Source organism: Diadema antillarum, unplaced genomic scaffold, assembly GCF_040938485.1.
Source record: "Diadema antillarum isolate AM-2024a unplaced genomic scaffold, OU_Dant_1.0 seq00000160_RagTag, whole genome shotgun sequence".
NCBI classification, from domain to species: domain Eukaryota; kingdom Metazoa; phylum Echinodermata; class Echinoidea; order Diadematoida; family Diadematidae; genus Diadema; species Diadema antillarum.
In genome coordinates, this window is record NW_027271231.1 from 750,525 (window position 1) to 766,915 (window position 16,391).

Sequence of the window (16,391 nt, forward strand, 5' to 3'; positions counted from 1 at the left end):
AAACCTATAATCGGCTGGTTTTCATACCTTGCCTTTAATCACAATTTTCAGTGTAATGACGTCATCAAATTACAAAACGATGACATCGTCTTGAAAGACAATTGTTCAAAGTACAACACCTCAGTCGTCGTCATTACATACTATGATCGGTTTGACAAAGTCAACCTGCAAAATGTTGCTGCAGTCGAAGCAATGTGGTCTCCAACACACAAAAAGAGGGATATGGCGTGTGTGTGTGTCTGTGTGTGTGTATAGGTGCGTTTATATACGAACGTGATTTCTACATGGACGAATATAGAATACAAATTGAAGAAAAAAAAGTAAAATAAAAAAAATTGTTTCGAGATCTTGTGGGGTTCGAACCCGCAATCTCACGTCTCTGAGACGGCGCCTTTAACCACTCGGCCATACGTCTCGACGAGAAAATATGGGGAACGTAAACTTATGTATGTGAAAGATACATGTGAAATCGTTTTGTCTACATTCCATTTTCATTTTCAGTTTTGAACTGCAAAATTGTCAATCAGATGAGGAGATTTCAAAGAATAAAATGCATGATTACTGCAGCTTATTGTCTCAGCTACAACATACTAAAGTTTCAGAGGAAATGAAGCAAAATCAGCTGAGATAAAGGTGCTTAAACGTTGTTAAGTCAATGCATGGTTTAAAAAAAAATCACCTCCCATAGACAATACACGTAAACTTGTCCGATTTTGCGTCTTTACCTTTAATCACAATTTAAGGTATGATGACGTCATCAAATATCAAAAGCATGACATGGACTTAAAAGGCAAATGTTCAAAGTACAACATATCTGAATTTGGGATAATATTGAGCTTAAACAACAGAGATACGAGCAAATGAATGTCAGAAACAGTACCTTAACAAAATTAATTCCACTTTTTTGATTTCAGATGACGATATGATGACGTCATAATGTAATTATGGAAATAATGATACTTGAAACGTTATGTCCAATTTATATGCTTTTGTAATATGCAATAAAAACATAGGGTAACCTGACGTTTTAAAGAGCTATGGCGAAATAAACAAAGACATGTTTTTTCACTATATTTGCACATAGACGCGCAGGCGAAATTTGAACTTTGACGCAAGTGCATTCCTTTGTTATTTGTCAGAATCGATCAGAAATCAATGGATATTGTTACTCAAAGTATCAGGAATCCAAATCAGTCAAAAAAAGTGCATTTTCATGTTACTGACGCGCTGTGCGCGCGAAAACGCGCGGACGGACGCGCACGCGCAAAATCGTTTGAAACGCTTAAAATTGTCTGAAACTTCGAGATTTCCCATTGGAAAGTTGTTTTGAGCCTTTTAAAAGTTTGACGCGCGCTTACGTGTCCTAGATGACGTCCTAGGTAATTAGCATCAGAGAAAGAAAGATAGAGCGTGACCTGAACTTTATGTCCACAAAAAATGATACAGAAATGACCTTTAGTTATGAAGTTATGATCGATCATGTAACATGGTCCGAAAATCACAAAATGGCGCCTAGATGACGTCATAGAGACGTTAATGTCATGAAAACCTTATTGTGGCTAGATATTGTTATGAGACATGTTCCCTGAAAATGTCATGTTATTCCGTAATGTCATTCTTGAGATATTGATGACACAAAATTGTCCAGAAAGAAAGAAGAATAAAAAGAAATAAAGAGAGATTTTGACAATCACAATAGGTGATACGCTGATAGCGTATCACCTAATAATAATAAAGGGGGGGCCCCTTTCAGTTTTTATTTTCTAAAATTTCTTTTACTTTAACAAAAATTAAAGGGGGGCTCGCGCCCCTTGTGTCCCACCTGGATCCGCCACTGGTGATTTGAGACATGATTCTGATTTTCCACCTCTCTTGTAATCCACTCAAGAAATTCATACCACATTTTTATCATTATTTTGTCCATGCACTCAAACACACAAGTAGGACAATTACAGTGTACATTGTAAATGAAAGATCCTCCATACTGATTGAATTGAGAGGAAAGGAAATATTATGTTTGTTTGTTAGGTTTATTTGTTTTCGTTTAATAGTGAAGTACCACGTTAAGTGAGGCGAATAGACATCCCTACATCGACAATATTGAAACAAGTTTTCCTGAATCACTGAGTTGGGATATTCAGAGTTCCTCTGTACATCTCCAATGGGGTTTTGCATTCACTGTATGTATACGGACTACTCATGACATGCACATTCTGAATATGTTTTTACTTATTCTTAAAAATAACCCCTCGGAAACTAAGACAAGGGCTACGAATGCAATTAGGGACCCTTAAACAGAGACGATGATGCTTAAGTACTGGCAAGAAGGGTAAACTCACATCATGATAAAGCGAAAAATAGTTCCAAGTCTTGGACTGGTAGAGAACTACAATATCACACAAAGGACTGATTCAATTTTTTTCTTGGCATGATCTATGCTGTTCTGCATAGGGATATACAATATCATTCATCTTAGTTTATTTCCTCTCACCTGCTAATTCTTTATTTCTTTGCACACCTCATTGTAATCCTATGCTACATAAGAAAAGAAAAAGAAGTGGAAAATCTATCAACATAAATGAAAATAACATTACACTGTGCTATACATCAAGAACTGTTCATTGGTTTGTTCTTAATAAAGACACATCTGAAACAAGGCTTTTTTTAATAACTTCAGAAAACTATTCTTGCTTATTCTTGTTAACACCACCCCTCTTCAATGTGTTCCAGTACAGACATAGCCAGGAGTAGAGGACACCCACTGAGCAGTATACAGACATGAGGAGAAGAGGGAGGAAGGCCAGTTTTTGTGACAGCCCCAATGCGTAGTGCACCAGTTCGCAGTACAGGAAGAGTGGCACCAGACCCACAATGTACAGCGTCTCCACAGGGTTTAGCAGGGAAAAGTGTGGGAGGGAGTAACTCACAACGAGGGATCTGCCAAGGGAAAGGGAGAGAGAGAAAAAAAAATTCACACAACAGCTATGACACAAATGTCTGTTAAAGCAGGTGAATTTCTGAGCCTACACACCTGCTGGCTCACTTTACCATTTAATTACAAGCTATAAAATGAAAGTGAAAGTCATGCATATTTTCAGTGAGATAGTGCAGGTACATTTAAGACATAGGTTACACTTTTTGTTGTTAGTACCAGATGTGTTACAATTCATGAACTGACTACATGTGAATGCTCCATACGTTTTCATACTTCTTTTTCTTTTTTTCATACATGTGCTTCTTCGAATCTATTACCTGCCTTAGATCAATAGAGTTTTATGAATGTGATTCATGCGATCATCAATGCTAATTCATGAAAAAGACAAACAAAAATATAACATATTCTTTATTTTTTCTTTTTGTCTCAGTCTTTTAAATAAGAGGAAATTCTACACAACTCATAAACTTGTGTTGTCATCAACTTGCCTGTGGCATGTTTCCATGGCAACAAAAGTAAAACTGGTGTAAGCGATCATCAGTGCCACTTTGATGGGTGTTTCTGCAAACAAGAGTTAGACAAAGGAAACAATGTTAGATTTACGTTGTCTGATTGCAACACAGTTGAACAGATGAGACACAACTGTGTATAAATCACAAATGCAAATTATGTCCCATTGAGCTCCAGAAAAAAAAAAGGAACATGCCCTGCATCAACAACAAACTGCAATGTGATGAAGTTGTCTTGTGAATTCAAATAAGTCTGAAGAAATAGGTCAGCATGACTTTTGGCCATTAAAGCATGGCCATTAAAGATTGCGATAGAAAAATATATCATGATCTGCTTTAAAAGTTTAAACTTGTACCATATGCCTTTTTGAACTTCCATCAAAGTTTCCACGATTGTAGTACTTGAGAAAACATGTAAGTCAAACCATTAATGTAGTTGCTTTTCCACAGACAGATAAAGTTAATATGTTTCCTCTTCAAAGGGTAATATGGTAATTGCAAAAGAAAAGGAGAGAGAGAGAGACACGAAAAAAAAAAAATCAGGCTTTTGATATGACAGGAAGAGGAGTTTAGTATTGTAAAATATGAAATATTCTTCAAGAATGCCCACAGTATATATGGTGCTAAATGTAGGCTCGCTCCCTGCCCTTCCGACAGTGTACGTCTCAGATTATCTCGCGGCAGACTGGACAGAAAATTTCTGCATTTGCTCTCGGGGCCGAATTTTAAAATGAGAACACAAGAGCTGGAGAAAGGAGAAATTCTTCAGAAATATGAGATTCATTCTTACCGGCAGCAGAAAAGAGCAGCGGAAAGAGAGAGAAATGGCCAACGGTCGATAGGATGAGAAACACCTGGGCATCCTTGAAACTCTGAACGGCGAGCAGACTATGGAAAACGAAAAAGAAAGTGGGAGGAAATTAATTCGGGCGTCAAGTTCACTCAACTCCTTGATGCTTCCAGCATTTCATACAAGATGTAGTAATTCATTTATAAAACTACATCAAGACAGGGTGCTTGACTATATGGAAATGACTCTTACTTTCCCAAAAATTCAAAAGCATTTCTTCTCATGGGTTTTTCCCCTTTTCTCCACGAGAAAAAGTAGGTGGGTTCAAACACTGTTTCTGGCCAATTCTCCCTATCGCATACAAATGTAGACAGTTTGTCTCTAGCAGTTGGGTCCATAAACTGGCTGTACGCTACGTGCAAATGAATGAGGTGATCTTATGCATCCACACGCAACACGCAGAGGTCAAGTGGGGTCACACTTTGTAGGTGTCGACTTGTGCACTTCCGGTATGGCATCATAAGTGTGGTATCATAGGCTACAAGATGTATCAACATAATTATTATAAATACCATGGAACATTCAACATTTACATGTAGATATTTCACATTTGCAGTAAGCAGGGCCTGTGAAAAGAACCTTGCAGTATCTCTGAACAAAAGACATAGCTGATACAATGTATTTGTAATAATCTTCAAGACCGAAGGGTGCTGCATACTGCAAAAGCAGAAACATTCGCAGTATGAATTTTCGCGAACTGAGCCAACTTTTGCGTTCTGCTACTGGCATTCAGTGTATTGTGTAGGCACAAATTTTTGTGTGCAGTTGGTTTTTGCAAATCTTGGCTCCTCGCGAAATTCAAGAAAGTTTCATGCACCCCAACATTTCTGGCTTTACATGAGAGGAAAAACTGACTATTACTGAATTTTTGCAAATTGAGCCAAGGGCCTTTATCACGGCGTGAAACTTTTGCGTTCTGCAACTGGCATTCAGCGCCAGTAGCGCTGAATGCCAATGTCGACAAAAGTTTTTGTATGCAGTTACTTTCGTGAATCTTGGCTCCTTGCGAAATTCACGAAAGTTTCATGCACCCAAAAATTTCTGGTTTTACAGTAGGCCTTAAGAGGAAGAACTGACTAATACAGACATTTAAAAGAGCATGATTAACTCGTTGAGGATGGGCTGTTTTTTGCTATACTCAGTAACATGCATTTCCCGTAGACACATGCCTGAGTATATTCAGGACTAGTCTTCAAAGGGTTAATGGGACAAAAACTACCTGAGAGGAATGATCATGAGGAGTATGGCCTTCTCGTGGACGTGCCAACCAAAGATGAATGAGCTGAAGGCGCAGAGCGTCAAACAGCGGATGAAGCCCTTCGGGCCACCCGGGTACCGCCAGAGATGGAGCAGGGCTGGCTACAAGGGGATGTTAACGCATCATTAGCATGTAGGTATCAAAGTAATCATACAATAATAAAACACCTAACAGCATAAAATATAGAAACATTCTGTAGGAAAGTGACACAGATCTTGTAGTTGAAGTGATACAAGTAACACATCAAAATGTAACTGTTGTATGTACAGAGACTCCAACTCTCCCGCTTTCGACGGGAGATATCCCGCCGAAAGCCCATTTTTGCAAAATCTCCCGTTCTCCCGCTTGAGATTTAATTTCTCCCGCCCTGGCTCTGTGTCTCCCACTTGAAATGCTTTCTTACTTATTGCCATCAAATCAGCCTTAGATAGCACGAGAGAGCATCTAGAACCCTAGAGCTTCGGACCCCGGCCGTAAGGGACTTTGCATTTCGCGCACATCAAGTTGGAGTCTCCCGTTTGCTAGGGGTTTCAGGCGGGAGAATCTCCAGATCAGCAGGTGCTTGGGGTTGGAGTCTCTGTATGTATAGGCAACTTGTAGAAGAGTTTGTGGGAAAACTAACCATATACATTGTAACATACTACAAAGAAAGAAACATGTAATGTCACTTAGGGTTGGAAAACTTACACAGACCTATCACATTGTGAGAAAAGTACAGTCATTTAAATGATACTGCAAATGCCACATATTTCCTTAGTACATTTTGCAAATGGGACTTTTTGCATGTGGTTAGATTCATGCAACTGCAATCACATATGCCTAATTGTACTTCCCAGAGATATTCTTTCAAATTCTTTGATTTCTTCAAGAGCAAACAAAACAATATAAAAACAGCTCAATATGGAAAACATCCCATCATTACTGGAATTCAGTGTGCCTCAGTGTTTCTCTCTCTTTCAACAAAAAGACTTACAAGCATGGTGACACCAGTCAGCACAAAAGTTGCTATGGGTGGGACTGAGGGAAGAGCAGTGTGCTGGAATTCTTGCACAAGACCGCCAGTCATGGCTGCTTGCTTGGTCGCAAAGTCAGCTGGAAGTAAGCCCAATTTCAGACCTGAAAGATATGGCATGTAAATAGACAATTGTATTGGGGACGGCTGCATACAACAACACACACAGTTACAGGATGAATACGATACAGATCAGAAAGTAAAAAAAAAGAAACCAACATCTTTTTTATTCTAATTATAAAAAAAAAAAAAAAAAAAAAAAAACAGATCAGCATCACACAGTATTGACAGTGGAATATTCTATCATATAGAATATAATCATCATCATCATCATCGTCATCATCATCATCAACATCATCATCATCATCATCATCATCATCATCATCAAAATGTAAGTTCAGACATACCAGCGAGTGTTACAGTCTTGTCGGCAACATTGTAGAGGGCCCAGAAGTTTGGGGCCCAGTAGGCATGGCAAAGGCCTCGCTTAAATGGAAAGAGCCGGGAGAGAACTTGAGGTAGCTGGTCCTGCAGAGCCAAGAAGACAAAGTCATCTTTATCAATATTATTGATACTGTTATTAACATAATCAAAAATCATGACACCATAGTTACCATCATAACCATTATTATCAATAAATATCATCAATATCATCATATTTGGAATAGCAGGAACTATACAATTATAACAAATTTACTTGACATCTCCTAATACACATGTTGGAAACACTTTTGTAAAATTTCATATGCCATAGTCTTGGTTGCCAGGGGTGCAGAAACAATTCACTTAACACGTTGAGGACGAGTGCCGAGTATACTCGGGCAATTGTCTTATGGGAAATGAATGTTGAAGCAAAATCAGCCCATCCTCAACGGGTTGATAACAATACGGTCCTTGGACCCACCTCACTACACCAAGACCACTGCACATGCAGTTCATTATGCATCACATAATATTAACTGAAAATACAACAAGAAATAAAATTTCCATCAAAAAACAAAACAAAAACAAAACAAAAAACCCCCCTAAATTTAGGTTCCTATTAAATGGAAGCAGTTGGGAGCAGTAGGAAGAACAGTAAAGAAGAAAGAACAGGGGGAATCATGGGTACACCTCAAACTTCCTATAGTCTTCTTACTTTGAGCAGGATCATCTTTTCTTCAGGAGTATGTGAAGTACATTATAGACCATTTCTCAAATACATTCTAACATTGTGATTTGTTTTTTACTCCTGGAAAGTTCAGCCAGGACAATTCCCAAACTTTCAAGAAGTTTGCTTATCTCTACCAACGACTACATTTAATAGGCGAAACAGAATGCAGCCCCAAGCTCAGAGCTGAAAGACTTGGGTGCAGCAAGCAGCTTGTGAAGGTACTGTGCAGGTAATACCCATGATCTTGAACACATACGAAAAGCTGTCTTGTTGGTAAAATTTTCTGAACAAACAAGTAAGAAGAATTGCTATTAATTGACCTCAAGAGACATGAAAAAAAAAAAAAGCCCGCTAACCTGGCATTCACAATGGGTGTCTGTACAAGATTTAATCTGTCATAACTTTCTTGATTTTTGCCAGCATTTGTGCTCGGTTTTTGACAATCTATTCCTTTTAATTTCCCTGCTGCAGTGTAAGTCACATTATCTTCCTTTGCGGTCAATTCCCCTCTAATGGATTGAACAGACCAGGAGCAGGTGGTTTCATTGTCGGTGGTGGCGTCATTTTAAAGTTGGAATGGGGGGGGGGGGGGAGGTGGGGGATGGCAGTTGTTATTATGAGGCCAGAGGATATGTTGTGTGTAAATTATTGACCCCTTAAGCATACTTTACTTCAGTTCACTTTCACAAAGCAGTCAAATGACGCACCTGCCACATTCAACTAAAGACAGATGGATGAGAGCCAGAGGAATATTGATGTATTTTGCCTAAAGCCTGCAATAACCCATGGTCAACCTACAATCAAATCTCATGAAAGTTACATGCCCAAATAGGAGCTTGCCTTTTCACTTAGACATGACATAAAAAGTATTTTTTACATTTTTGCTATTAACCCATTGAGGATGAACTGATTTTGCTACAACATGCATTTCCCATAGACACCTGCCCGAGTATACTCGGGACTCGTCTTCAATGGGTTAAAGTTTCTGATGCAAATGGATTCAATGTCACTAGGAAAATGTCTTACACAGGTACGGCTGACATATTAAGAGGGGTATCAACAAGTGGCCCTCAACAAATAAAAACAAAAATGAAATTAATTATGCTTAATACTGCAAGTGGTCTTGCAGTATTACAAGAATGATAACAGAATACACATTTGGGGCAAGGATACTCACGATCACATGCAAAATGCATTATCATAAAAAACGGGGTAAAGTCTGAGGAAATCGCTAACCCTTTCTATGCCATGGACTTCAGAAGGTGTGTGCAATGCTATGGGGTTTTCTGTACCAGTTGGCACTCAAGATACACATAGGGTTAAACATCTTTGACTAATGCAAGAAGACAGTCAATATCACACAATATGTGACTTTTTGTTGTTGTTGTTGCTGTTGTTATTTACTCTTTTTTTGGGGGGGGGGTTGAAAATCATGATGTAGCCTTTTCAATGGCACTCAATGGCAGGTGCAATTATTCATATACATTGTATGAACAATGATTGAAGATGTTTTTGTGACATGGGGATGGTGTGTATGTGGGGGGGGGGGGGGGGGGGGGGGGAGGAATCTAATTCTATCAGTACTGTGTAGTTTGGAGCACATGATCATTCAATTATACATGATCCATTTACAACTATATTTCTCCCAAAGGAAACCCTGAATACAAAAGGACCAAGTGTGAACATGAAAACAGATGCAAACGGTATTAGTTTGTTATTTTTTTTTAATGTTTCTTGTCAATAAGGGAACCAGCTCTAGTAACGCTATGCTGCAGTACTTCATAAAAATCTTCAAAAGTACTTGACATGGAGAGCTTGCATCTATTGCTCTATCAAAAAAACTTCATGCTTCACCAACAATAACCAACGCCCACACCTACATATCACAATTAGTGAACCGTCAATGTACTATTGCATCAAGTGTCTCAAGGGAGGATAGACTTCTACAAACTACCTAACTGTAAAATCAAAAATATTCGCGGCATGAAACTTTCGCAAATTGGAGCCGACTGCCTTTTTTTGCTGCATGAAACTTTCGCAAATTGGCGACTGGCATTTAATGCATTGTGTCCACACGCAAAAAAATTGTGTGCACTGTACTTTTGCGAATCTCGGCTCCTCGGCACAAAAGTTTTGTGCAGGCAAAACTGTCTCGTTTTAGAGTACTTTCCAAACTACAAACATTGACAAGGCCTGACAACCCAATTCATATTGAGCGAGCTCCTCACCATGAGAATGAATGGTCCAAAGGACAAGGCACACACGGCGACAACGAGGACTCCAAGAGCCAGGAAACGAATGATGGAGAAACTCCTCCATCTAACACCACCATCTGGGGAAATGAGAAATATAATGAAATAGATCATAAAAGTAGAATTTGGAGGTCATTGACACCTCCAGTAACAAATTGCAACACTAGAAAATGTCATCATTTGTGCTAGAGTTGATAGGCCATTCTACAAAGGAAAAAAAAAACAACAACACAAAAACACTGGACAGATTATGACAAAATTTGAAGACCAGAGTGACATAATGTGTATTTTCTCATTACACGAGAAGTTTGCTTTGACCTTTAAGAATGTTCACTTGCCAAGAAATCATAATTTCTCTGCACACATGTGAAATGTGTAGCTAGCTTGGCTGGTCATTGTTATGTCATGCTCATAGTTGCATATGATAAAAGCAAACTGTGGAACAATCATGCATGCATGCAGAGACCTGCCAGATTTCTATTTTCATGATTTCTTTTTTTTTTTTTTTTTGCAATATGATGGGGAAAACTAAAACATAGCGATCTTTGCCCCTGAAGTATTCTGCAAATTAGAATGGCATTCAGTCAGGTCTCATGAAATACTGAACTTGGACAATAGACACTATCTACTCTTTGAAGATTCCTGTGTTGGTAGAACGTTAAGTGGTGGATGGTTTCATGGTACACCATGTATTCTTTCTTGGGCATGAGTTTGTTCCTGACAAGGACCTATTGACTGTATTTCCATTATTTCATATCATGGAGTACATAAATCAACAGCTCCATATATAGATTTGTGGAATTTATTGTGGTCCTTGAGCAGAGGTATCAATACTCTGAAAAAAAAACCAACAACACAAATTACACTGAACAGGGATGATGACATAGAGCCTCACATATTTCAGAAATGTAGCAATGTAATACCAATACAATACCACAAGCTTAACAAGTTCACCTGTGTAGAATTCATGCATTCTTTCTTCTTTTGTTGTGCTTCCTTGAGCCCCTACTCATGCATTCTCATACTGAGGCTGCCATGTCATCATCCTTGTTCATTGTGACTAGTTATAAATTTTGAAAACATTCTAATTCCTCATCCCAATCATGAATATTAAAACTCTGTTCCCAGTATAACCAATTTATAGTTGTTGATATGTAAAAGTCTGAAAACTATCCGGAGGTTTCCTTTAATCTTGACATTTCAGTATGTACACATGTACACTATATTCTTACTCAATACTGGCTGTTTTCTTGAGGACTGTAAGAGCATGCTCACCGAAATTTTTGAGATTGAGTATGTCCTTGTCAAGACCACTCTCACATTCACACACACACACACACACACACACACACACACACACACACACACACACACACACACACACACACACACACACACACACAAACACACACACAAACAAAACAAACAAACAAACGTAGTATACCATGAAACCATCCACCACTGGACAAAGTTGAATGTCTCTCTGTTTCTGTTTGAACCACAGGTGCGATTCTTGAGGAACAAATTGAAAACATACATGTAATTGAATGTCTGACAAGGAAGATACACAATGTAGTTGACACCAACATCATTAAGTGAGTTGAGAAAGTGCAAAAAAACAACAACCCATAACTGTAATTTTCACACTTCTGACTTGACACAAACATGCAGATGTCTTCTATTTCTTTTTCTTTTTTTTCTTTTTTTTTTTGGGGGGGGGGGATTCATTGCATTTACAATAATCAGTAGAAAAATACTGATATCAATGTTGATTATTTTGAGAATTCCAGAGTCTGGCAAAAGTTCGACACCTTTGTCACTGTCTTGCTAAAGAAGAAACAAGAATGAAAAAAAAAATCTCAATCACCACTACACGATATTATGAGCTATTGTTACCCCCTTTGCCTCCCCCCCCCCCATTTTATTTTTTCTTCCTTTTTTTCTGGATTTTCATATTCTTAGTATGATCTCCTTGGTTTAAGGTGATACAGTTTGTAGGTGCTAAAGAGTTATTGATGCATTGACACACCAGTTGGTTTTAATATACTTGCCTTGGTTTGAGGCGGTAAAGCAGTACGTCCTCAGCAGATACACAAAGTAAGCTGGCGCAACGTAGACATAGATGTGCTTGAAATTCAGAAGCGCCGCAAACCAGACGGCTCCCTCAAGGGTTCGGTCCTGGAATGGTACAATGCAGATCAATTTACCAAATTTCAATTATTCTAGTCCAGTAAGGATAAATGGTAGGCTCGCCACTTTGCATACTGAGGTACATCTTGCACAAAAAAAAAAAGGGGGTGGGGAGACCCGTGGGTCTGGTGCTCAACTGAGCATCACACTTGGCCTTCAAGGCATTCCGCCTGAAGCAAACTACGTCAAATTCTAGAGATTCAGGGATTTGCTGCAGGCCCCCTGGGCAACAACATCCTAATTTCGTATGTACATGTACCTATGGGCCCCATCCTCTGGGTCCCCTCGAGGCATCACCACCATTTTGTACAAACTATTATTCCCTCCCCCTATTGATGATATTGGCCAAGTTTGGTCAAAATCCAGCTACAATTTTTCAAAAAGAAGATGAAAATGTGAAAATTGTCATGTGCAACGTACAACCAACAATTAAAAAAAAAAAGACATCAGCAACAGACAATGCATAGGCAAACTTGAGGAATCAGCATTTGAACATGAAAAAAACCCCAAAAAACAATAGAGACCTGGGGTCTCACCTGAGTTATCACATATCCACCTTCCACGCATTACACATACATGCAGCACTAACATAGCTTTTAGTTTGCAATTTTAGAAAAGATTTGAAAAGATTCTTTAATTTGGGGGGTTTTGTCCATATTCCCCCCCCCCCCCCCAATACATTGTACAGTATATTATTCTATCACCCAAGTGATAATACATCGTACATGCCAAGTTTGGTGAAAATTTGACCATGCATTCCCAAGAAGAAGATGAAAATTACGATTAAGTACAATTACGGCCCATTTTTGGAACTTCCTCCCCCCCCCCCCTAAAAGTTTTTATGAACATTTATGTAATTTGAAGACTGGAAGATATCAAACTGTTAATACTTACTTGCTTTTTTGATACTCAAAGTTCATGTAAATGTTTGGTAATCAACAACAGACTAATTACAACATACAGTACTTGAAAGCTAAACCAATAAGAGCATACCCACAGAAGTCATCATAAGCTAACCTTTTGCCCAACTTGCAATAAATCTCCCTCTATCTTACACCCTCGTTCCACAGAGATTTTTTTTTTCTCATCGGTCACAGTGTCAGACATGCTGGGTGTGATCCGATGAGTCAAGATGGTCAGATGAGGATCACGCGCGACATGTCTGACACTGACCTGATAGTCGACAAACACAAGTCGGATTCATCAGACTGCCATCCGATACACTTCGGTGGGTGGCTGGAAGCAACAAACTTTGCTTCTGACGAGTGACCAATGAGAAAAAAATCTCTGTGGAATATTAAAGGGTATAATGCTCAATCCCTGACTTCAAACTTATGGAAATATGTCATAAAGTTTGTTGGGTCTTTGTACAGTCAGTGGAAGAAAAAAAATATTGGAAGGATAATTCAATGTATATTTTATAAATGAAAATTATGCCATATTCCATGAAAACTATAACTTTTCATTCAAAACTTTTCATAAACTATGCAATCGCAAGGACTGACTCTAGAGTGGGGATGGTTCAAGGAAATGGAAGAATCTGGGCAAAAAGGCCGGCAGGTCTGGCTCTTGGCTTGACTTTACGTCCCACTAGGTGATGGAATATAAGTTGGGCACAGGAAATGCAATGCTTCAGGGGGAGAAAGAAGGAGAGATTTTGGGCATTAAGACAAGTGGAAATGAGACAGGAGTCAGTGTTTGTTACGAGATGAGCAATACACAGAGTCTCCTTGGCTTGATGCACCGTAACCGTACACCTTTGCAAAAAATACCACACCCGGTGGAGGCATCATCTGCATTTCCCATTTCGCAGTTTCAAAACTCGAGTACTTGCCTGCAGAGCGTAAATCCTTCTCTCTTCTTCTTCTTTGCTTCATTTTCTTCTTCTCATCTTCTCACTGTCTATGTCCTTATTTTTTCTTCTGCATCTTCTCCTTCTTTTTTTAATTTTCTTCCTCTTCTTTTCTCAGTTTTTTTTCTGCTTTTCCTTTTCCTTATCTAAGTACAAAATTTGATGGGGTGATGATGCTATATGGCGTCACCATCATGTCTCATGCTGACCTATCCAAAAATACATCTTTACTAAGTCTTCTTCTTAATATTGTATCTCCTCATCAGATTATTGTAGTGTTGTGAAAATTCAGTAAGAGAGTAATGATGGCTTTCACAGGGAGAGGATGGAAACTGAGAAAACATTGACTACAAACATGATTTCTATTCAATTTTTTGAGTTGTGAAATGATAACATGGTGATTTCATTTTGCGGTAAACTATTCGACTCTTTCTTAAGTGAACTTTGGTGGGGGCTGTTGCAATTATAAAAAAGCCCAATGAGTCTAACTATGACTTGCCGGTACAGATTTTTTTCTTACCATGTGATGAGAAAGTGACATTCCTCAAAATCTTAAATTTTTTTTTTTTTTACGAGTGAATTTTTTTCTTTCATTTTGAGAGCTAAAATATTCAATGAATTCTTAGATCGTTTCAAACCCCATTGCCGTTTTATCTGTGCATTACAGTTGATTTTGTTATTGTTCAGTGCATTAAACGAGAAAGGAAAGGGTATATCGGCTTAGCTCCATCTTGAACTGATAACTGATAATAGGTCAGATAACCACAATTAAGTGCTTCTTTCCATGAATGATATCAGCACCTTAGGTATTTTTAAAGACTTCAACAAAAATAAAGAGAAAATATAACAATAACAACCACCCCTTGGAAATCTGGACTTTTTTCTTTATTTCTGTTTTTCAATGACAGGTCAGATTACCTTCCTCTCCTTGAATAACATTAAACTATATCTGCCAACACCTAGATGTCCATGGATACTCATGCTCCTGGTTGACATACTCCCCAATCACTGCCAATGGAGATAACATCTTAGTTTTCCGAATGAAATGGCAGCCTGGGCTTGAGGTACTGGACTGGGAGGCCAGTGGCAAAAGTAGAAAAAAAAAGAAGAAGAAACAAATACGGAAAAATAAGGATTTATCCTCACTTGAGTAGGCCTAGATTTGCCACAGAGGCAGAAAGTAAATGTTGTGTTTTGAGGGCAAAAGATGAAAAGTGATGCCCAATGACGTAGAAAGAAACAAGGGGAAAAAAGGATGAAATTCAAGAAGAAAGAGGAGGAAAAATGGTTTGAAATGGCTCTCAATCTCCCACTGCCTCACATCACCAAAGAAGTTTTTTGAGGCATCTATGACGGCAAATCTTAATGGATCTATCCCAGTTTTCAATCCGCTTTGGTAATCCCAAGTGAGCCGGCAAAACTGGCGATGAAGTGCAAGAAAAACACCGCCCTGGCAAATATCCATGGATCACCTTCCTGGTCCGTCCCTGTTTCACCATGCCTGCCCTGCCGCCGCCGCCGCCGCCGCTGCCGAGACATTTGAACCGTAATCCGATCCCACTCGGCAAATGCCCACCACCTACAGGACACCACGCTTCGCCGCATCTCTTCTTTGGCGCGACAAATCTTTTGATGTGAAATTGACAAACAAAGAGCCGGTGCCATCTCATTCATCACATTCCCATGTCACAGCTTTCTTGGAATGCTGGTCCTACACCGGGAACATTTTCCTGTTCTTTTCTTTTATCCCCTTTTCATTCTTTTTTCTTCGGCAAACCAAACATGACGTGGGTTGAACTGATGCAAAGCGGATGGACTAAAATGTCACGGTCAACTGGATTTCCTTTCTTTTCTTTCTTCTTTTTTTTTTTTTTTTTGCATTCCTAAACTCCAGGGGAAGCTCTCACAAATTGCTCAGGTAATGTCCACTTCCCCGCATCTTCCCCCGGGCCACGGCAAAATAGCGGCCCAAATCCCTCAATCTGGATGATCGGATTTCACCACCAAAGGCCGGACAAATTCAGTGCTCCACGGTCCCCCGGCTCTAACAAGTGCATGTCCCACTTTTCTGCGCGTCCATCCACGTTATACCGAACAGAGCTCAATTTTCGCTGCATCCACAAACAGCTTGACACTGATGTGGCGGTGTGGTTCAGTAAATGTGTTCTCTGACTTGCAAAAGTATAGGAATGTTTGTCAACGGTGACTTCATTATTCATTTATCTAATTAGCCATTGACATACCACATATCACTTGGGCAGTCAGTTTTTAATTACTACCAATCAAGCAAAGTGACAACATTTTACAGAATTCTGTAGCTGTACTCTTGTATCATAAAGACATCCATATATGACTGTAATATTCTCTTCTTTCTTTTTTT

General features: G+C 39.0%; 1 protein-coding gene across 1 annotated transcript in view; it reads right to left on the reverse strand.

Moving 5' to 3' along the window:
* Nucleotides 1-2,460: 2,460 nt before the first annotated feature.
* The window catches only part of LOC139727903 (dolichyl pyrophosphate Glc1Man9GlcNAc2 alpha-1,3-glucosyltransferase-like), an 82,386-nt gene continuing 68,455 nt past the window's right edge, over nucleotides 2,461-16,391 (reverse strand). Inside the window, exons 6-13 of the mRNA XM_071638874.1 lie at nucleotides 12,021-12,147; nucleotides 9,946-10,049; nucleotides 6,972-7,092; nucleotides 6,526-6,668; nucleotides 5,514-5,653; nucleotides 4,235-4,332; nucleotides 3,424-3,496; nucleotides 2,461-2,937 (exon numbers count right to left, since the gene is read on the reverse strand). Coding sequence (XP_071494975.1) covers nucleotides 2,682-2,937; nucleotides 3,424-3,496; nucleotides 4,235-4,332; nucleotides 5,514-5,653; nucleotides 6,526-6,668; nucleotides 6,972-7,092; nucleotides 9,946-10,049; nucleotides 12,021-12,147 — 1,062 coding nt within the window. The 3' untranslated portion in view covers nucleotides 2,461-2,681. The remainder of the gene's footprint in view (nucleotides 2,938-3,423; nucleotides 3,497-4,234; nucleotides 4,333-5,513; nucleotides 5,654-6,525; nucleotides 6,669-6,971; nucleotides 7,093-9,945; nucleotides 10,050-12,020; nucleotides 12,148-16,391) is intronic.